The sequence below is a fragment of the Hesperophylax consimilis genome, chromosome 9, assembly GCF_061612785.1.
Source record: "Hesperophylax consimilis isolate HC1 chromosome 9, BYU_Hcon_1.0, whole genome shotgun sequence".
Lineage (NCBI taxonomy): Eukaryota > Metazoa > Arthropoda > Insecta > Trichoptera > Limnephilidae > Hesperophylax > Hesperophylax consimilis.
Genome location: NC_142844.1, coordinates 32,339,050 through 32,363,653, shown reverse-complemented (window position 1 = coordinate 32,363,653; position 24,604 = coordinate 32,339,050). Strand labels below are relative to the sequence as shown.

At 33.7% G+C, this 24,604-nt stretch overlaps 1 protein-coding gene across 1 annotated transcript; it reads right to left on the bottom strand.

Moving 5' to 3' along the window:
• Positions 1-8,452: 8,452 nt before the first annotated feature.
• Positions 8,453-11,927, bottom strand: kek1 (leucine-rich repeat, immunoglobulin-like domain-containing kekkon 1 protein). Its single transcript, XM_089635442.1, has one exon. The coding sequence runs from the start codon at positions 11,424-11,426 to the stop codon at positions 9,375-9,377; it is 2,052 nt and encodes a 683-aa protein (XP_089491568.1). The 5' UTR covers positions 11,427-11,927; the 3' UTR covers positions 8,453-9,374.
• Positions 11,928-24,604: the final 12,677 nt, after the last annotated feature.

The following is a 24,604-nucleotide window of genomic DNA, read 5'->3' as shown; positions in this document are numbered from 1 at the left end:
TCAAGTCAGGTTGTTGTGAATATAATCTGCCGAAGAAATAACTGATAAACTTTCGAAAAATCAACTTACAAAAATTTTATGAAATATCTAAATTATTATTGATTTGACAGAGTCAAATGACAATCTCACTGTCTACCCCTGCGGAAACGATGTGATGGTTTATTAGTTGGTAAGCAATCGTTTTTTTATTGCTATTACTATGTGACCTACTTTATCTGTGCTTAGCAATCTGACACTTAAAAAAAACTTTACTTTTGTCTTTTTATTTACATCGCCGAATGAAAATTAATCTAAAAAAATATTTAATATTATTACTTCTCGTAGTAGGTAGTAGGTAAACTTCTTTTCGGAATTGAAATATGGCATATTCTTCTTGTTATTTAAAAGATTTCGTAAATACTTATGTTATCGTAAAATATTTTCCAAATATAACATCTCATTATGGCAAACACGTTGAAGGCTTGAGCATTTATGCGAAGGTAGTATGTAAATATTAATGTTAATATCTCTCATCCATAATGATAATTTAAATGTATTTTTTTAACATATCATACTGTACATATAATGAGATTATAATATCCTTATTAAATTATCTAATGAATCTGTAGAAAATCTGTGAGCTCTGTAGCCAAAATTTATTTTAAAATATTTAGCTACTTATATGAAGGAGATGTAGTAAGTACTTAATAATAGCGACAAGCAGAGGGCAGATGAAGAAAACTCTCCAAGTTTTAATTATCATTTAAAATAGTCATGTTCACAATCTAACGGAAATAAAATTTACGTTAATTGAGCCAATTTAAAAAAAATATATACTTTAGACAGGTAAACTCGATACATGTGTATATTTTTAGGAACTCATTTAACCACACCGTAAAATGCAACTTTAAAAACTTATAGCGGTTTAAGCTGTTCCTGGAATTTTTGATTAAACGTGAATTTAATTCGAAAACCATCTTTGATATAATATTATATAATTACACTTGAAGGCTTTTTTTATGTTCTTTGGATATGTAAGCAGCTACTTTGCAACTGAGCATATAATCTTAACTCAAATTGCAGAACATGTCTGGTAAAAAAAAAAAGTTTCTCAGTCTTAAAATTCACGACCAATGCATTTATCTTCAACTTGGATTTCCATTATGAGCTATGGAACGATCATATATAAATTTAAATTAAAACTTAATTACATTTCCGAAGTTATACGTATAAACATCTCACGAAAGTACCTACACCCCTCCCAAACCCGAGAATTTCTCAATTAGGGAGGCATTCATTAAAAAATCTTTGCATGACTTTTAGATTTTAAAAAATATTTATTTTGTGTGTGCTCACATAACTAGAAGAATATTTCCCTTTTTTTCATAAAAGTCATATTTTTCGGTAAAATAATAATAAAAAAGCATGAAGAGGAGTAATCAAGTAAAATGTATTTCAATTGTGTTGTTTATTTTCAGAAATTGAAAGATTTGAACACTGGCACGCAAAAACCAACTTAAAATGTGACATTGGCAAATCGCAGATAAACTTATTAAATATATACCTGTAGGTATAAAAACATATTTTCACAAATATAGGGTTTTATTTTGCATCGGTATGCAGTCCGATTGTATTTTAAATCGATAAAAAATCGGGAACAATATAATAATGGTGTGTTGTTGTATTATTAGACGCATTGGGTTAGACTCTAAATGAAACTATGAAGATTGCAGTAAAAACAAATTTTAGTATTAATACATATAAATATCTACTACTAATGTCATTTAAGCAATAGGTATTGTTAATTATATAGGCATAATAAAAAATTGTTTTAATTATGAAAAAAACGCAATTGAGTTGATGTTCACGATAATTACTGCCCTAAAACATAAGTTAAAAAATAAGAGGTCATGTCATAGTGTGGTGTGTTTTTGTTCGTCGATTCCGTCAGATTCCGAGATTCCGAATTCTGTCAGATTCCGAGAGAAGAGTGTTGATACTCGGGCGAAGCCGGGTATGAGCTACAAGTAGATGAAAACACGGTATTTTCACGAAAAATGAGTCATTTATAATTAATACTAACGCAATTATTGTTTGTTACGAAATTTAAAGACTTAAGTTTACCGAAGTTAAAATGATTATTTAATTTAACATATTTTAATTGTATAAAAATATTATTTCAACTTAAATGTCTAATGTAGACAACTATTTAAGTCGGGGGTTTAAGTAAACACGCACAAAATAGGTTTTTAGGTAGTTAGGTTGGTTATTTTAATAATTTATGCGTATTTCTTAACCTTCAAACTGAAAAAAAAAATTAACTTTAATGAACCTTTTACCAACTCCCCCAGAATAATTATTTATTTCTTGTAGTAATTAAAATGAAATCAAGGGCTTTGTTTATTTTTTTTGCTTACTAAGCGTGCGGCGGAATTCTTTAAGTTTATCAAAACTTATTTAAAGACTCACATACTCCTGCGTGTGCTTCAAACCAAGTAAATTTGAAAAATTATTATAAAGGTTATATTTATGGTGATACAAATATAAAATTGTTGATTTGACGTTTTTTTATTAACTTTTCAACGACAAAAAAAATTCTAATATTAACATTATTTTTCCGGGTATAAATGAAATTGATGAAAACCAATGTCTACAAGTCTTCATCATAACATCACCAAAATTATTCAATCTGCAAAATAAAAATAAAGAATATTGTAAAAAAATTAAGTAGTAATAGTTTGACGAATGGTTTTAAATTTTTTGACTGAACAATTTTTTACAAATTATTAAACACTAATTCTAAAGTTTGATTCCTGTAATTTATTTATTTTTGAACAAAATATCCCTACGTCAGTCATTTACTACATCATTATTTTGCAATATATATTTGCTGGTTATATATTTTTTGGTAAAGTTATATTGTCGACAAGACGGCGCCATGGTTTTCATCAGAAGTCCATTTATATGCGTAAAGCATAATGTAAATATTAAAAAAATTCTAAAGTTAATAAAAAATGTGAAACCAACAATTTTTATTTTTTCACCATAAAACCTTTAACATAATTTTTAAATTTTCTCGTTTTTCAGCGCGCGCACTGATGTGAGCCCTAAAGCCCCGCATACCAAATTTCTACTGATTTATAACAAGTTTCTCGTAACTCTTTAAGTTTTCAAGTTCCAATAAAAATGAAATTCCCTCGATAGAAAAAATAGCAAAGTAAGTTCCGAAAATTATTAACAACACGTTTTTTCTATTATTTAATATCTCATAGGCATGAAAAAAATCACAGTGTATCTTTATACGCAACTAAAGCATTTGTCAAGAGATTTTTGCTCTATTTCAAACGAGTCGTGTTTTATTAAATATTTTCACCATTTTCGCTTCATTATTATCGTTTTATAATATTAGCACACTCACTCTAATATTCGTATTTACATATCTCCCTTTCGAGCCATCTTTGAACGCTTACTACGGGCCTTAAGTAAAACCTCAAATTGAAATATTTAATCATTGAAGAGAACATTAACCACTCTCAAACAAAAATGTGAAACAGAAAAAGATGCTGTTACATTTTTGTTTAAATTTTTTCCTACTGTCTACAATGATTAGATTTATTTAATACCCAAACTGAAGAAAACCATGTTTACTTGAATCGTGGAATACTGGCTCAATAAAACGATTCTACGAGATTACTTTTTAGGTTTGAATTTGGATTCGCAGCGCCCTAGAGGCGATTTTTGAAGAAAAATCTTGTGATACAAATTATCCAATTTTTGTTATTATTATTACTAATCTGTGAGATGTTTTTTTTATATAAAGATTTATTTAAATTAGAATTAAATTGCTAGTTAAAATTCGCAAAAAAATATTTTTCCATATTCATGGGGAAGAATTAAGGAAAACTTTAAAATGTAAACCCTATTTCTAATTTTTTGGTTAGGTACTCGTAATGTTGTGAAGGTTTGTAATGTGAGCGAAAAAATAGTTTACTTGATACATTCTGAGTGATTCAATGTCTCCAACTATAAACGAATTAATATAGTTATCTTGATGCATTTTATCTGAGTGATTTAATGTCTCCGACTATAATCGCCTTGATACATTTTATACGAGTGATTGAATGCCTCCAACTATAATCGAATAGTTGCCTTGATACGTTTTATCTGAGTAATTCATGTCTCCAACTATAATCGAATAGTTGTTGCCTTGACGGATTTTATCTGAGTGATTGAATGTCTCCAACTATAATCGCATTAAAATAGTTACATTGATACATTTTATGTGAGTGATTGAATGTCTACAACTATAATCGAATTAAAATTGACATCAGAGAAACAAAAAAAAAGCAGTATAATATATGAGAAGCTCTTGTTAATTTAAAAATATGAATACGAAAATGCACATGACGTAAATGTGAGTCGTAGAAGTAGTCGGGGACGCCCGAAAAAGATATGGAACGATCGAGTGAATCAGATACTTGAGTCGGGCCGTGTCAAGTATCGATGTATGAATGCGAATGAGGCAAGGAGTCAAGTGTGTGTCAAGACCGAGATGTTAGTCCGTCCTCTCGGCTTACCTTTGTGGGAAACGGCGTTATTGTTAGTAAGTTAATTTAAAAACATATTGTAGGTACCTACCTATTTTTTGTATAATATGCATTTACAATAGACCTAATTGTGTTGGTTTTACTAATATATGTAACGTAGGTATATATATATTATAACATACGCATATATTTTCACATCGAAACTTTTATTTTTTGACGTACTTTTGTAGGTACATAATATGTTATTTTTTAGTATTTGGTAGAGTGAAAGATACTCCCAGTATCGCTCTGGTGTAAGACCACCTAAATGGGTTTAGCCGTGTTTGGTGACCAGATCTGAATAAACAGATATTTCCCACCATCCAGTTCCCCATCCCCTTCCCCTCCCCACTACATTTAACCACGCAACATACCCTGATTGGGGATGCCATAGTCTCACTGGCTTCAGATGATTGGGAGCATTCACAAAAAAAATGATGAAAAAATATTTTACCCAGTATCTTCATTTTTATCATGTTATTATTTTCTTCAGATCTTTCCAATATTCGTATGATAACGACATTCCATTATTCTTAACCCATTCATGACGAAGGTGCCATATGGACCTCGAAAAAGTGTTGGACCTCAATTAGTCACATCATGCCGATATATTAAAATGGCGATGCGAAATTCAGTTTTATGTAGTCTACAAGCATGTACGAACACGTTTGTCTTAGAGGCGCTCAGTTCGTTTGCATGTGCCGGCGTGGACAGACGTGTATAAACGGAGTTTGAAAAAAAGTGCAAATTTTTCAAAATGTCAAAGCGAGTGAAGTAAGTAATCCAATAAACTTATGTGTAGATTTGATTTTTTTTTTCCAAAACCGTTTATGATCCGTAAAGAATGAAATTTACTAACTATTTATAGACATATTGTTACAAAAATAATCCTTATTGTATCAAAGAGAGTACTTTGAATTGAAGGTTTTGATTTTTGGCTCCATATGGACCTTTCGGCAGATCTCACTATACATAAATAGTAATTTTTCGCAGATTTCATTGTTTTTTCGTGTTTTTTAGGGGTCTGACTGTTGAAGAAGTGATGTTACTGCTTGAAGAACAATCGGATACGAATTTGGAGGATGATGAGGTAGTGGATGTGGATGTGTATGTGGAGCCGCCAAATGAGAGTGATTTGTCCGGAGCAGATTCAGCTGATGAAGATGACGGTGGAATAATTGCCAATATTTCTCGAGCGCAATTGTTTTCTAATTGCCAAATCGTAAATCGCCGTCGACACAAAAAGGGACAAGATACGCCCGATTATGATTCAGATCAAGAGAACCCTAATCTAGAGCATTTCGGAGACGAGCGTTTGGATTCAACTTTCAGTGACTTCGACATAAATTTATTCGACGCTTCAGCATCACACGGTCAAGCGTCTGCAAGCACTTCTTTCGAGCCTCCTTTGAAACGATGCCGTGTTAGTACTGGAGACAGAGTGAATGATCCCGCTGAACCACCTTATCGCATTCCAAAACGTATGCCTGGTCCGAAAACTATGTTTCAATGGAAGTCTAACGATGTGACGCCAATTGTTTCTAGCATATTTCCCGAAGGAAATTATACCGACGTAGCTGCTTTATCACCAGTGGAATTATTTGAACTAAATTTTGACAGCGAAATGTACGAATTCATCGTTACAGAATCCAACAAATATCAGACCAAGCAAGACCCTGAAAATAGTCATAAAGTATCACCTTTAACTGTCGGGGATATCAAAGCGTACATGGGTATACTTATAACATCGGGATTATGCCCGATTCCATCAACTCGATTGTACTGGAGCAGCTCTCGCCCTTTCTACAATAAGCAGATTGAGTCCACCATGTCTCGTGATAGATTTGAACAGATACACAAAATGATACACTTTGCTTCACCAAATCAGTTCAATAGTGCAGACCGGATGTGGAAGTTACGTCCATTTACAGATAGGCTTATTGAACGGTTTATGCGAAACTTCCACCCAGAAGAAAATTTAAGTTATGATGAATCGATGATTCCATACTATGGCCGCCATGGATGTAAGCAATACATAAAAGGCAAACCCATTCGATTCGGATATAAAGTGTGGAGCCTAAATACACCCTCCGGTTACTTGATCAATTTTGAGATCTACCAAGGCAGCAATCCCCGGATTCCAAAGGAGTATGGTGTTGTAGGCTTGAATGCTTCACCACTACTTATGTTGGTCGATCAATTGCCAGTGGAAAAGCGCGAATTGCCATATCACTTCTACTTTGATAATCTTTTTACGGGTATGCCATTGCTGTACTATTTGCATTTTTATGGATACAATGGCACAGGTACAATTCGAGACAATCGGATTCCCAGTTCATCTCCTATCCCCAAGAAGAAGGCAACAATGTCAAAATACAACAAAGGTGTGCTTTCTCGAGGACATACTGAAAGTGCGCAGACATCATTTGGCAAGACCCCCATCTACGTTACTCAATGGGTTGATAACGCTGTTTGTTCTGTAGCTTCAACAAAATACGGAAAGAATCCATTGGATCTAGCAAACCGTTACTCACGGAAGGAGCAAAAAAAGATCAGTATACAGAGGCCATATGGAATTCATCAATATAACACGAATATGGGCGGAACTGACAGAATGGACCAAAACGTTGCATGTTATCGCATTACTGTTCGCCAACAGAAATGGTGGTGGTCCATTTTTACCTGGGCCATTGATGTAACCATTCAGAATTGCTGGCTTCTGAAGCGCAAAGCCACGGGCAATTTTAAATTGGGGCATTTAGAATTCCGTGAATAAATATCAAAGCATTACTGCGAGAAGTATTCTATCAAGAAATACTTCAAGGCACCCGACAAACTCACCAAAATAGGTCAAACGGCGATGCAGTATGATACCTCCGTCCCCCATTATCCTGGGCCAATACCGATAACTGAGACTAATAAGGGAGGAAAACTGTCATGTGCATCTTGTAAAAGCAAGCAGCGCATCCGTTGCATCACATGTAAGGTCGGACTATGCGTGAAATGCTTCGAGGGCTATCACACTAAATAATGTTGTTGAAAATTACACTTTTTGAACAATAAAGATGAAAAAATGAAATTTCTGACTAGTTATTTGCCGAAAGATCCATATGGACCTCATCCTTCTCAAGGCTCCTGGGGGATGAGGAGACGATTTTTTCAAATTCCGAAAAAAACGTTCTTATTCTACTTTCAAAACCAACCACTCTGTGAATTTTCTGCGCGAAATTCGAAAAAAAAATAGTTCGTCATGAATGGGTTAAATTGGACTAGGTAGAACAAAAACAAACATAAACAATAATTTAGTCAGTAGCGAGTACTCGAGTAGTGGCAGGAGATGGAGAGGAGTGACTGCCTCTACGAAGGTTCTGTTAAAACAAACATCAACATCAATAACCTGTATGAAATATCAATTTCCTACAAAACCAAACATAATATAATATTATGTATTTATATTCCATAATATCAACATTTCTTCTTCAAACAAATTATGTAAATTGGCTTACCTGGTGGAGAATTCGGCAGTACGCAAAGAGGCATTCGATTATTTCGATTAAATAATTCTGTTGAACCTTAAACAAACCCTTCAAACTTTTCGGTGTTTCATCTCTTTAGCATTGGTATTATTAGGTATTCACTAAGGTATTCATTTCACCAAACTTTCTTTTATTAAATGCTCATTAAGTGAAATCTATAAATTTATCGGAGAATCCGACTAATCAATCCATCAAGAGAAAGTTCTACAAATGTACCCAGAATTGGATCACCTTGTTGTATCAACCCTGGAGTGTTTGGTAATTGTTGGGTAGACTCGAATCCTCATTTTTGATTGAGATTGACGAGAGTATTAGGAGATAGATTGCACATAAAAATAAGAACAAACATGATTAATTTGGTTCATAATAAAACATTTATTTTAATATTTTCTCCTTCTCTTACAAACATTCAAATGTTAACGAATAAATATATACAGAGCGACATTAGAGAACATCAGATCGTTATATTGTATTATGGTACTTTAAATATAGTTTATATAAATAATATTATTATTTGGCGACCATATTGTTTAAATTGTTTTTAACGTAAATAAATTAATAATCGATATTTATTTACAACTCCAAGCATTCATATACGAAATTTACTATCAGTCGTTTGCGTAAAAGCCTGGCAGGCTTACGTCTGTACCCTAATATTATCCATTACTCCCTTCAACTCATATTTACACTACTCATTAAGGTAACTAGCTACGGTTGTCTAATTAAAGATCATTACGTACAGGAGACTGGGCAAGGGCATCAGCCCTTAGTCCATCAAGGTATCACACCAATATTATTGTTATATTATAGTCCATCTCATCATTTCTACCACCGATCCGAGGAGCAGCGACAACAATTATTTTAAAAAGTATTTTTAACACTCCTTTACCAAATCAAATCACAACTAAACACTTATAGCAACAGAATATAACAGAATTTCAAATATAAAAGTCTCACCAAGATGTAGTTATCAAACGCAGGATGATACATGCAAAGTTCACTTCATTTCCGTACTTTCCAGTTCAAGTAAGCCTGGCAGTCTTACTTGAACTATGGTATTGCTGACTAAGGGAGATAAGACGCGTACACTTAGTTAGGTCGTCGTATCTGATGCTGGTGAATAGTGAATAGGCACCTGAGAGGGCGCCAGTATCTCTTCCTGCTGTAGTACCACCCGAGCGGTGTACGCTGCCTCAGGCACGGCAAACTACCGGCTTTGAAATGTAATTGCTGAATAGCTTCTTTGGTTTCTTATGATGTGTTCAACTTTAATTTACACATCCGTACCGCAACCCTCTTGATAACCTTCGTCTGGTGAATTTCTACTGTTAGCCAAAGCTCTTTTGAGTGCGGTAACTGGAGGCAAGACGGGGACGCCACCCCTCTGCCACACGCGTAGTGTTTTCGCAGGCATCGGGGCGCCCGGCACTCTAGGATCTATGCCGGAAACCATGGGGAGGCCGTAGTCAGGAGGATACCCATTGTGCGTGGTGTGAGCGCGAGGAAACGTTCGGCTAGCGTAGCCGAGCTCTTCTTGAGAGCCATCCACGCTTCCATTACCAATAATGGGAGTCTTGTCATCGTAGTGATAGGGTTGATTGGCCGCACTTCCCGTCCTGCTCAGAAACATTTCAGAGGTAGCATCTCTTATTGTCGATTGCTCCCACAATCCAGAAGGATAAAGAGACTCACTTGTTTCTCGGCTGTACTCTCCACTGCCAGGCCTCAAAGCAGAGTTATTAGAATCACCTGCCAATCCCGGAGGCGCAATTAATTCACCACTGCCCAGTACTTTCGTATCGTTTATCAAATCAGGATTATTCCCTGCAGAGGTGGTTGGCGAAACAAAGCCGTGGGTGGCGGTTACGATACTGCCATGGCCATCATAATGACTTGTCGCATAGGGCATATCAGTTAGACGAGGCGGTTTTTGAACAGGATTACAAAATTTTAGATCATTTGGAGCCCTTCGGTCAATAAAAGGAGGAGGATCCCCATTAGTGGGAGAGGGTGAAGCAGCTTTCACGGTGGATACTGGAGCCGTGCCATTTACTGTTGTCACAACTTCTAGCCTTCCAGGAGTCTTACTCTCGGAAAACGGTACACGTCTCAATCTAACAAGTAGTACTAATATTATCAGGAAGATCAGTAATATGAGCACTATAAGGGCAGCGCTCAAGCCGACGATTTGGCCGCTTCCTAGAGTTGCCATTCCAGCGGTTCTCATAGATACGTGAAGTGTGAAGTTGGCCTCTGCATTCCCAGCTTTGTTCTCTGCTACGCAGTAAAATTCCCCGGAATCGGTTTCTTGAGCATTAGTCAGAACAAGTATGGACTTTTTCTCAAACTTTCCTTCTTCGTATACATATACTTTTTGATACGAACTAAAAGCAGAGTTGTTGACTAAAAGTCGTCCATTCCAATACCAATTAATAGTTGCTGTGGGAACACCACTGGCACGGCATGTGACAGTAGCATTCTCTCCAGTAGTCGCTTCGACATATCTGCTGACATGAAGGATTTCTGGCTTACAAGCGAAATCATCAACGTTTAACTCTGCAAATGTCCTATCCACAGCCCTCGGAGGCCCCGAAGCGCATATCGGCGATACAGGATAAGGAATGTTATTTTCAGTAAGCCATACTTTGGCAGCTCGCAAACGGCAATCACAAGCCCAAGGGTTGTCATGCAGCTCAATTCCGTGTAATTTACTCAAGGTTTCTACCGTACGGGGACGCAATTCTGTTAATTTATTGCCGTTCAATTTGAGTAACTCTAATAGTTCTAGTGCTTCGAAAGCTTTCGGGGCTATCGATTGCAGTTCGCAGTGCGATAGATCTAGTTTTACTAAACTAGGTAATGTTTGCAATGCATGCCCGTCTATTTTCTGGATGGGATTATAAGCCATTGTTAAATCCCTGAGAAAGGGAACATCTCTGAAGGTTCCAGATGGTATTCCGGTGAGCAAGTTATTTGAAAGATCGAGCTCAACCAGATTTGTAAGGCCCTTGAAGGCCTGGTCGTCTATCTGACCGAGTTTACAATTCTTTAGATAGACTTTTTGAAGATTAAGAAGGCCAGCGCGCACGAAGGACTCACGTGGCAGGATCTGCAGATTGTTACCGGACATGTCTAGGACCTGGGTCTCAGGGTCCACCAGCTCCGGCACGGTGATGAGCGCCCTGTCAATGCACTCCACAGTCTGCTTTCCGCCCTTCCACTTGCACATGCACACCGCTGGACAGGAGCCCGCCAGAGTCCGACCGAAGCCGCGGGCTGATCCCAGGGTTCCCACCACCATCACTACCAACAACATTCCGTACATCTCGGAAACTGTACGGATATTATAATATATACCACTTATCTTCGCATGACCGAGCGGCACACGCGGGAACTTGGTTCGGTTTTAAGTTTTAAATTAACATTTAAATGAAACTCGTTAAAAACTACGGCATATCATCGGCAAGTCACTAAGCACACTGCACAGTTTATTTTCACTATTCGTATCACATATTCCAAAACAAAAACAGCGATATCGAGGAAAACTGGACATCCGTCTTAGCACTTTGTGTCGTCGCGCGTTTTCGGCACTTTTTTTATATCGTCTGTCCGCGATTGTTTATCAAAACTTCACACACTATCAGAAGTCAATCCCGGAACACGTTGCGCGAGTGCAAACTTCGGGAAGTGTCTCGTCCTATGCAGCGCATGGCCGAGAGCGGCGGCTGGCTCGGTGTGACCTAAGGCAATAGAGCGTGCGCGAGTGTTAGTGGGGTGACTGCGATGTCCGCAATTGGGAGCAGTGGCGACACATCCACCCTGTACGAGCGCTACAATCGACTGACGAGCGGCGCAGCAGGCAGTCGGAGTGGGCTGCGCAGGCTTCCCGCCCCCCGCTCCCCGCTCTACCGCCGAGCGATCACCCTCCTATTTTTGAATGCGATGGAGGCAGCCGCACAGTTTTGAGTGTTGGGTAACTTTCTGTGGGGTGTATTGTGTATTGTCTCGCGAAGGAATTCCTCGACCGATATTTTTACCTGGAGGAGCGACGCGCTGTTTCATTCACAAAATAACCGCCGGCAAAGGTCCGCAGGGACTCGTGACTGTGTGTAATAACATTGTGTATTGTGTAGGTGTTGTAGGTAGTGCGTGGTGTCCCGGAATACACCTTTTTACGTCAAATCCGTAAAGCTCATTTTATTTTTCGATTCAGTCCACCGCGAGGTGTGCGACTTTACAAAATAAACTCGCATTCCTCGGCTTTTCCTCTGAGAACGAAAATAAATTATTACACATAGCGTAAAATAGTTTCTCAAAAGCAAGTTCACAGAAAAGTTAAATTCTTTTATGCATCGTACGAATTTCTACTGAGAAACTGATTTCCATGCTCTTCCTCAAACGTTTTTTTTTATCAATATTAATTAATGTCCGCCTTGTATAAAGTAATACATGATAGCTTTTCCTCACCAAAGAGACAAGATTATTGTGTTTTCTGTTAAGGCGATTCCATACGTAGTAATGCAAAATCATGTGTTTTTGGTTTCAAAATTTGGTCGCCTAGAAATGTTTCAGATGCTTTAATTAAATACTACGAGTAGAATAAATCTTGGACTTTGAAATATTGGAGTATATTTTAGATAAGTCTTTTTATAAGCCCAGAAAAAAATAATGTGTAAGGCCTATGAAAACTGCTTTAAAGTTCGAAATCTCCTACTTACAAACCCATTTTTGGTTATGATTTTATTGTATAATGTAGCAAATTAAGTTATTTATAAAATGATCGAAAAAAAATTAAATATTTATGCCTGAACATCCACAAAATAAAATAAAAGGCACGTTTTGGCCATGTTTTTTTCGTGCATAAATCAAAACAGGGGGATGGTGTTAAGTGGGAATTTAAACCTTATCACCATCTACGTAAGGGTTGTTATTGATATCGGCTCAATTTAAAATATTCCACGACGTAGTGCATCGCCTTAAGGTAATTTAAGATCAAATATTAAAATAATATAAGTGATCAGACAATAAATAATAAAAACGATTTATTGTATAATAATAATGACTCATATGGTAGTTTAAAATATTTTTCAATTTAAGCTGAAATTTATGAATATTTTCGATATTTTTTAGATTTGTGGGAAGGTTATATTATAAGATTATAACTTAATAGTGATTAACCTTGCATCAAATGCGGAGGTTATGATTTGTTGTTATGTTGTACAAAAAACTGGTTTTTTAATCTTTTTTTCGAAATATTGACCCCACAACTATTAAGTTTTCTATAATTTAAAACTTAATTGTGTTCTCCAAAATTACCCAAACTTTTCATATTCTGTAACTTCTAGTGATTTTAGCGGTTTTAGCATAAAAATTCCATAAATCTTAATCTGGCCTTAAAATAGACCCACTCCGATCATCGATTTAGAAAAAATGAGAAACACGTGCCAAATATATTGAATGCTATTGAATGTGACTAGTCCTATTCCTAGTAGTTACTAGTAATATAAAAACAAGATTAGTGTATTTTAAATTTACTAGTAATTACTAGTCACATGCCTAGTATCATAAAAACAAGATTAGTGTATTTTAAATTTGCTACTATTTGTTTATGTTCAGAATTACTATGAGTTATTGCTGTCAATTTGACAGTTACATATATTCAAGTTAAAACCAATGAAAATGTTAAAAATTCCAAAACTAAGAAAAAAATTGTAATTTTGAACAGCCGTATCTGGAACACAATTACGTTCAAAGAAAAAAATGATATTTGAGAAATTTTAATATCCTTTAAAAAAGTATTGAATATTCTTTGTTTAAAAATGAATAATCCTATTAACACGTAGATCAGAACCACTTTTAAATTTAATACAAAATAAATGCAGTCTATGGAACATACAACATTAGTCACGTGTGACACCAATGAATAATCCTAATTCAAGTACCTACTTATTACTACAACGGCAATACTATTCATTCTGTTGGAACTTTTAAAATGCACCGTGCGGCATCGATGTACTAGATGAGACATGCGAAAATGGTTCCGCTCTTTTACCTCCAGCTGACCTCCAACTCTCCCAACGCTCTAACTAAAACTACCGAATCGGGTCTACGCGCACCGCTTATCGCGTTCTAATAGTGGAACAAGTTATTAGTACGCAGTAACGCCTCTAATTGTAGCTCTATGCCGTGCGGTGATATTTGCATTGTGATTCATCAACACGAACAATTCTTAATTCGTCACCCTGATGCGTGCTAATGTTTAGTCTTACTTACGTTCGGAGAACAATGCATATTATGCTGCGTATACATTTGCAGCCGAAACAAAGCAACAGCTAGCATTTGTGTTGCTTCGTTCCTGTCCCACAATTCGAGGTTCGGCTCACAAATGTATTCACGCCATTATACTATGAGAGAAGAAAATCGCTCGACAAATAAAATAACAGATTATTGCTTGCGTAATATTTAGAAATAATCAGCTTTCAGAATAAAAAAGAAAATGCCCCATGTGCAGAGCTATTATTCAAATTTATTACAAGTAGGTACCTATATGTTTATTATCTTAGTAGTATTTACCATACATTTTTTTTATCTGACAACGCCCAAGAGCCGGAAAAAGTGGAGTTATTTATTTATTAAACTTAGAGTAGTTCCACTTCAAGTGGTTTTATTGACTTATCTTCATACATTTTAATTTACAGATTGCTTTATAATTTGGGAGGCGAGTTTGGGTATTGCAGCCCCGAGGACTATTTATTGGATTACCACCACCTTTTCCATGGGTCACCACAAGTGGTTCACCACGTTTGGTGATTTAGCAGGGGTGCCCAAGTTAATCGGATGAGGTTCAGCATGCACTTGCCCACCAGCTGCGTAGCGTGCCAGATCGGAAGTGGCAAGTTTGGGGAGACCTTTTGACCTCTCCAAGTGGTCTCTCGACAGTCTCGACCCATCGCCTTGCGCAGTGGAAGGGATATATTCATATGTCCATTTCAAATTTTATTACCGTATTCAAATTTACAAAAAACAGTTATTTGTAATCAAGTTCTGCTGTGGAATTATTACTACGTGTGACGTTTGCTGTTTTGCTCTTTCGCCTTCTGAAGGAATTATCAAATTCCTTCAGATGGTTAAAAAGCTGTAATCCGTAATAATTACACAGGAGAATTTGTTTGTAAATAAACCGTTTTTTTTGTAAACTGAATAATAATCTTACTGACTATGTAAAAAATATATTAAATTAAAATGGAGTTCTACAAATTAAACTTGGTAAAATAAAAATATATTTAAAAACTGTAGGTTCCATAAAGTCAAGTACCTTTATAATCATCCGTGTAGGTTGAACAATGGTGAGTTACAATGAAAATAATAACAATCTCTACCATACATCAAATTTATTTTTATAAAAGATAATAAAAAATACAACTCAGTGTACAAAGATCCTAAAATAAATAAAAATAATAATATTTTTTCTTGTTTATTATGACAAAAATATGAGGTTAATTTTGAAGAAAATGTGGTCGTTTATTTTATAAAGGTTATTTTTGTTTCGGCAAAATAAATTCATTTTACGCTTTCCAGCTGTTTTAAAAAATAATAAACTATACAATGGAATGTTTGGAAAGTATTTATTTTTACATTATCGCGTCAATAATTTTTGTTTTAATAAATTTCCATTTAAACCACCTACACCGATTTGGCTGTGTTTTTTTAATTGATGTTGTCAGAAATTTCGGTTAACGAGGCAATACTTGCTATAATATTTTACTCGTATATATGGCGTTATGTTGTATTTACATTTTTTGTACGTATTTAGGAAAGCAGAAGAACTGAGACAGATGCGAATTTCTCGCTAGCGAATAATTGTGGGAGCCTAAAGGGGACACAAACTTTATTTATTTATCAATGATTTATTTACCTGAAACTTAATCGACTATTTTGTGATGCGGGTTAATGGACAGTTTTCAAATACGTCCTTTTGAATTTCTAACTTTTTTTCCTGAATGAATGAATACAAATTCGGATGTTAAAATTAACCCGCTTCCCGGCATCCGATCGATCTAAAACTCGGCTGATAGACTCGTTGTTGATGACGATGTATTATATCATTTAGCATTCACGCACATACACATGCGCTCACATACGCATTTTTATGAAATTGGACGACTTTATATAAAAAATAATAAGTTAAATAAAAATTTACAGCAAATAATATTCGAAATAATCTCGTTACCTTCCAATTTGGCAAAGATATTAGTGGGTTTAAGTGTTCACTCATTTTAATCAGTTCTTGAAGAGGAAGGTTCAATCCCCAGTCGAACCAAAAAAATCTTTGTAATTAGCTACTAGCCGGCCTAAGAGATGACGCAACTAGGACGAATATTGAAAATAAATATTTATTTTTTTTACAAATTTTATAACTAGGTTATACCTCCAAAAATATGATTTATTCAAATGTAACGATTTTAACACACAACGATATTCGTTTCTTCACTCCGTTAAATTTACATTGTTTAAAAATATTTTTCATTTCACCGTTATTTTTTGGGTCAAACATATTTTATTTATTTTTTAAGTAAATCGACTAAGATTATTAGACTTCCTACTACTTAATTATATTTGTATTTTATTTAAAGTAATAATTATTTAAGCCGATGTGGCCAACAAACTTACGACCAATGGCATTATATGCTTGATATATTATTATATGTTGTTTTTGGCAGTTTGATATCAATGGGCATTTAATTTAACCACACCCTATGTTGAATGCGTGTAGATAATCACAAAAAGTAATGATTTAATTTTATCCATCTACTAGACTCAAGAAAAATTACGTGATATTATAATTGTAGGGTGTGTGAAATTAAGAAATGATATAAAATGTATTTATTTAATATCAACTTTATAAATATACCATAAACATTAATTGCACATCAGATAATTACAAGCTACTTAAATACTAAAAGCACATATTTTTAAATTACAATTAATTGGCAGTAGGTCGTAGAATGACATCAGAATGTACTTCATATTTGTATTTATCCATACTTGAAAAGATAGCCATTTTAAGAATTTGTGTTTACACGGAGAAAATGAGTATTGCCGATGCATTAAAATCCTGTTACGGGATAAAAGGCCGTTTCATTATAAAATTTTACTACTTTTCGGATATATTGGAACAAGCGTTCATGCACCTGCTTTGGCCCTGTTAATAAATAATGACGAAATTCAAAAATATTATGATTTTTATGAACACCTGTTCCAACTTCGCGTTAAGACATTCGTTTTTTCCTAAAAGTTTAACATGAAACCTATCAATTCATTGATTTATTGCCTGCAGTCCCGTTTTTAACAGGATTGCGAATAATTTGAATACTGTAATAAATTAGCAATATTTTATATCAGTTTATTTTTTTTCAAGTACCTACGAGTGAAATGATTACATTATTATATTTACCTACTTTTCTTTAGTTATTTTATTTTTTCTTATAATTTATTATTCATACTATCCATGTTGTAATTCTTAGTATGGTTACCCTATGCTTGTGTCTGATAAGCCAGCACAGGTACCTTGTACTTTAGTTAACAGAAGAATATTATTGTTGCCAACTTACTATAAACTTACTGCCTAATGCTTCTTTTGTTGACATTTTTGTTTTATTTTTCGTACATTTGTTACGAAAATTTTGTTTATTTTTGTCTACCGGTCTCGAAACAACTGTGTCATTAAGTTTTCTTTTTTGGGTTTACATTTAATGTTATTATTATATTAAGTTTACATACATATATGTATTTTTTTATATGATGTAATTTTAAAGCTGCACATCTCGATACAGGAATGCCCTAGTGAGATGTGCAGAGTATGTTTTTTTGTTAAAAACTGTTTTTTTGAATAAATAAATAAATAAAAATAAATAAATTAGGACCGCAAAAGCATGTCCATTGAACCCAGTTCTGTGAAAACACGCGCCTTATCTCAGTAACGTATTATCTTCACTCTTCTAATTCATTAATGCATTCATCTGTCAAACATGTACGCAAAAGCAATTGTTGCCTTTACGTCCAACAGATAGCACTGTTTTAAAAAAAAAAATTCTTATCCGTCACAGGTGACATCTATATAATATAGGTATATAAAAACACACGCGTATTAGAATGCAATGTTGTATGAAAAGTTCAAAGCAATCGATGAAGAACTTTTGAAGATTTAAGATTTTGAAGAAACAAGTATTTGCGTTTTTATTTATGTAGAAGAAGATAGATTAAGAGATTAATGTTAAAAAAAACTATATTTACATGATTTTAAGCTCACCAAAAACAAAAACGCCATCTCATAAACCATCGCAACCAGAAGGAAAAAAACCTACAAATTTCAGCTTGTGAAAAATACCTGGAATTACATATCGATTGTCATGTAGGCAGCACATACAAAACTAAAAGAAAAAATTATCCCACTAATTGATATTTAGTAAAATAACTCATATTTTACCAACACAAGTCAAGAGGAGATTATACTTTAGTCGAATACAGTTCCATCTAAATAATCTCTTTGAAATCTGGGGAAACACGTACATAATTATATTTAAACGACCTACAAATAATACAGAATAAATTCATAAAAAAAACTTTAAACTACAACATAAATACCCCCACTAAAAAAGTATACCATGAAACTAACAAAATTACTGAAAATCAGGCAACTATACGAATATAACATAATATACCTATTATTCCACAATATCCAAAATGGATTTATACACCCAAATACAACATTTTTGAAAACATCACAAGTGCATGAATACTACAAAGACAAAATAATAACTAACTTACTAACTAGTAAGTTACCTAACTAACCTAAAGGTAGCCAACAATAATATTTAGATTTCTAAGTTAAGAAAGTGAAATAAGTATATTTCTTTTAACTTGAAATTTAAAAAAATATTTTTTTTTCTATTGGTGCCCTTTTTTACTCATTTAAAGTACGCTCTAGCGTGTTTAAATGGCACTTTATGGAACGCGCGTTTTTTAAAGTTACCATGGCAACATCAACAAATCAACAAAATGTGAAGTCTTAAATGTCAACTTTTAACTATAAATCTGACAGGAATATTTTAAACGTCAAATAAAACATTACAAATGTTGTGACAGATTTCAAATTAATGTTTGTGTTTTTCATTTCCATGACAACAAGATATTGTGATGTCACATCACGAATTCATTAATAGTTCTTATTTCCAAATTTTTAATAATAATATCAATATTTATTTTTTCAAAGTGTACCAATAAAAAAAAATAGCGTAAAGTATTCGTGGATAACTGGTCTTTAAAACACTTGCTTTATTTCGAGCACTCGGCTAGGCCGTCGTGCTCGAAAAATCGCGCGTGTTTTAAAGACCTGTTTATCCACTTATACTTTAATATACTATTATTAAGTAGTCAAATTATTTTGATACGTACTTTATAAACAGCACTTTATAAATTTTCCAATTATTCTCATTATTGAACTTGAATAATTTTACGCACTTTGTAGGAATACAATTTCAAATCACGCATACATGGACCGACAACTGAAATTATTAGTTGTTTAATTAAATCGAGTTTTCTACATTCTCTTTCGGGATGATTTTTAAATGGAACAATAGAAAATGTTTTTTTAATTTACTTTTAAATGCATAGTTCAAATCTCCGTAGCTCGAATAAAATCTTAACAATGTTGCGTGCTGGAAAATGTTTTCCGTTGAAAAGGTGTCCGAATTTCATTACTCATCATTCCAGATTACAAGGATCGAACAGAACAAAAATACTATGCTTTATGAAACTATGGAAAATTAAATAGTGTAGGCACCAATGTAGATATATTGATTGAATATTTGATGTTGGGAATATACCTTAATTGCTTACTTAGGTATACACGCCAGTGGAAAAAAAAACTTGTATATACTACATTAACATTCTTGCAACAATTTTCAACCTCGAAAAAATGAATAAATCTTGCATAACGCAAAATAATTTCTTTTCACGATGTCATAACGGGCACTTACTCTTACATAAACATAGGTTTGAATACATTATTTTGTCAACGCAATTATAAAACCACTATTTTTGTCGGAAAAAATTCTTGGCAAAAGTAATAATACAAAGTTCCGTGTAATTTCTGTACAAATTGGAGGATTTCCTGACTCAATTCCGAACGTTTAACAAAGAAAAATTTCCGTATTTACATGTGCAATGTACACGGTGGAGCTAGATAAAAATAACATATCGACATCGACACACCTGTGTGTGTTTTTAACCGCTTATTATTCATGCAGGAAGATATAAGCCGTCTTGCAAGAACAAACTAGTCCGCCCACTTGACTGTATACTGTATAGAATATAGTGTAGTCTGCACGTTGTTATGGTCTTTCCAGCCAACGCAATGCGGCGGCAGAACGAACTTTTGGTCCGAACAGACTATACGCACAAATTTTATGATACAGTCTTGTTTTTTTTTTATTATTCAGACGATGAATAAAACAAGTCGATGTTTTACGAACTTAATAAATTTCAAACTTTCTGATTTTATTACAGCTGATTAAAAAATTACCTACATTTTGTAAATATCATTTATTAATAACACGCCCACGGGGAGCTCCGGCGTCTTGAAACTTGCACGGAATGCAGTTTTTTGGATCTGGATAGTACTACGTTCAACTAACTCTGGGCAATGGGATTCCTATGTTGTCATGGACATAAGAAACGTGTAAATATGTACAAACATTTTATTTAAAACAGGATGGATTGTATCACAGAATCTGAACAATTCTTCAAATTTAAATATTAATTTTTGGTTTATGTGGAAGTCCTATTCAAGTTCTGTTGTTATATCATTATAGGCTAGGAAATAATAACAAAACTTGAAAAAATCTATCACAGTACTTAAAAATTATTACTTTTTAATTTGAAGTATGAAACAACCCGTCTTTAATTCAAATTAAGTGCAGTGCAGTGAATCACTATTTAGAAATAAATACAATTATTATTATGCATATTATTTTAACCAACCGGTTTCACCCGAGATGTTCTCGAAAACTTTTTTCTTATTAATCATACCTAAAATATGGTACAAAAAAGTAGGTAACTGTTTTATCTCATTTTTAAATGGATATTTCTAAGCTCCATAGCTCATGACGGAAAGGACTATTTAAACTGAAAACATTTATAGTGACTTACGATCAAATAAACATTTGATAATTCAGAACAAATATCATGGCATCAGAGCACACCGTTAGAGAGCTGTTATTGCTGCTTCAGAAAATAGATAACGATAAAAGAGCTACAGGAGTTTATCAGGTGAAACGAATACGTTAATGAAACTATCCTTAAAAAATTATGGTAAGTTATTTTTAGGTTTTCGGTACAAAGAATACGAGTTTGTATTATAAATAAGTACGCAGCTTACTTCCACTTATCAGATTAATCGATTTTGCGTTACTTGAATGCCTCCAAACGTTGCCCTTACGTATTTAGAATCAATGCCTCACGCATCACACCTCACGCCTCACACATAACACCTATGTACTACATAGGCATATATATGTATGTCCCATAACACTTTAGTGAGGGCCGTAAAAAGATGATGGATGGATTTTATTTTCACTTTACGATCAAATCAGTATCGTTGAATGTGGATTGATCGCAATATCGTAATAATAATGTAGATACTACTTTGACAAAATATTGTAAACTAGCTGTCGTGTACCTGGCATTGCTTGGGTTGTGAATGATTTGAAGTCAAATTTTAAAGTCGTGAATTCTACGATAAACATCGACTTTTATTTACTTTCTATATATTATTTTTATGTTTTAATCTAATGTTTTATCTGTTACTTCTCCTTTTTTCTCTCCTTTTTCTTTTTTTTTTACTAACTTTGTGTACTAATTCATCCAGATTTTGATTATCCTAAAACGGGAATTTCTCCTAGTTAAACATCAAAACATTTTACAAATTTAAAATATGTATGGAATGTACTAAATAATTTTTTTTATAAATCTTCTGGAAAAAATTCTCTAAATGATATTGACAACCCTATAAAAATCCGTTGGATTAGTTTAGAAGAACTAAATACACCAAGAGACAGATGCGGATATTTACATTATTTCATACTATTTACAGAAGAGATAATCAATATTAGTTGTCTCGACAAGTACCTACCTACAATAATTAAGGTTTTTTATTTTTTACATTCAATAAAAAAATCACCAATGCTACCATAATACGGGCATGTGCCTAGTATGGTGGCTGTAGAAACAAAAAACTGTAACCATTTAAATTTTTATGAATAAAGAAAAAAAAATGAAACAAAAAAAAGTTTAATTATAAACAAGTTCTGCTGTTCTGCTGCTATTTTAAGCGCGACAGCTGTTTCGCTTTATGAAGGCATCATCAAACTGTGGTCAGGCCACTTACAGAAGAACTATTTAGATTACTCCTACACGGGGTGTAACAGCACGTACCCGAAGGATACGTGCGAGATATTTGAAGTAAAAAACGTGAATGTCATGTTGCTGTCAGATTATTTTTTTTTATTCAATTAAAAAAAACAACAAAAAAATCTATTACTTATTAATTAATATTAATCTACCACTGATTACACGGGACGGAGTGCGTATCACTGTACCCAACTACTCAGTTGTGACGTATGAAGGAAAGTATTTTTTTATTTGTTTTTAATTTTAAAAAATACATATAATAGATCCAGATATAATCGCTTGTTAAAATCCTTCAGGCACCTGCCATTCCATCCTGTATAATACTTATTATGAAAATCATTTGCTTTATATTTCATCACCAATGCTTTTATTGATTTCTGAGTAAATTGTCATTTTTTTTTAATAAATTTAATAATAATATTATTGAATATATAGGGTGTCCGGGGGTACAGTGAACAAAATTCTGGAGATAAAGGACAAAAATATATTAAAATGGTGTTCTACAAATCAAAGATGATAACAATGAATACTATAACATCTTCAGAATGGTTTGAATATGAAAGATGCTCATCACAATTCTTAAGGTGAAACCGGTCCCAAAAGTTATAGGCGTTTCAATTCATAAAAAAGTCATATGAAAATAGAATCTAGCCTTCAATTAAAGGATTCATGATTAGAAATACAGAGGTAAATTAACTTTTTGAGTTATTTTTTTTTAATATGAGTAGGCCCTACACACTATCCGAGTAATTTCTCGATATGTCGGGTCGGATCATGTGTAGGTGTAATCGACGACGGAATAATTGTTATTCCCTTGTCAGGCCGTCGCACGGTGGGCTGAAAATCGCCTTTCATAGACATAGAGACTTGAATTTTCAAGGGTATTTTTTTTGGCTAGAAATGGATTCTGCTGATCATTACTATGCTATAAAATGTCGTACGAAGCAATTGCGTGTACAAATGAAGGAGTTATAATTTTTTTAAGAAAAATTTGTATGGCGCTGACATTAAAAATGAGGCTATCTCTGGAATCATAAGGTTGGCCGTTCTATCTTTACACACAGATAATACTACTATTTATTTGTATTTTTTTGACATACTTCATATTGTGGCGCAAGGTGCGATTTATTTTTTAAAAATCCTAAAGTTGAAAAAAAATCTTTTTTTTGTTGATGAATCATTTTAATGCTTAAATGCTTTACATATGACTATGCTTTGTCTAGTTTACAATATTTTATTTACACTGCAAGCCAAAACACTGTGCACAGTGGGCTGAAAATCGCCTTTCCTAGACATAGAGACTTGTATTTTCAAGTGTATTTTTTTTGGCTAGAAATGGATTCTGCTGATCATTAATATGCTATAAAATTTTGTATGAAGGAATTGCGTGTACAAATGAAGGAGTCATCATTTTTTTAAGAAAAATTTGTATGGAGCTGACATTAAAAATGAGGCTATCTCTGGAATCATAAGGTTGACCATTATATCCTTACACACAAATATACTACTATTTATTTGTATTTTTTTGACATACTTTGTATTGTGGCGAAACTTGTGATTTTTTTTTAAAAAACCCTCAAAGTTGAAAAAAAAACTTTTTTATGTTGAAGATTCATTTTAATGCTTAAATGCTTTACATATGAGTATGCTTTGTCTAGTTGACAATATTTTATTAACACTGCAAGCCTAAAAGCATTTAAGCATTAAAATGAATCATCAACAATAAAAAGGGTTTTTTTCAACTTTGAGGATTTTTAAAAAAATAATCGCACCTTGCGCCACAATATGAAGTATGTCAAAAAAATACAAATAAATAGTAGTATTATCTGTGTGTAAAGATAGAACGGCCAACCTTATGATTCCAGAGAAAGCCTCATTTTTAATGTCAGCGCCATACAAATTTTTCTTAAAAAAATTATAACTCCTTCATTTGTACACGCAATTTCTTCGTACAACATTTTATAGCATAGTAATGATCAGCAAAATCCATTTCTAGCAAAAAAAAAAATACCCTTGAAAATTCAAGTCTCTATG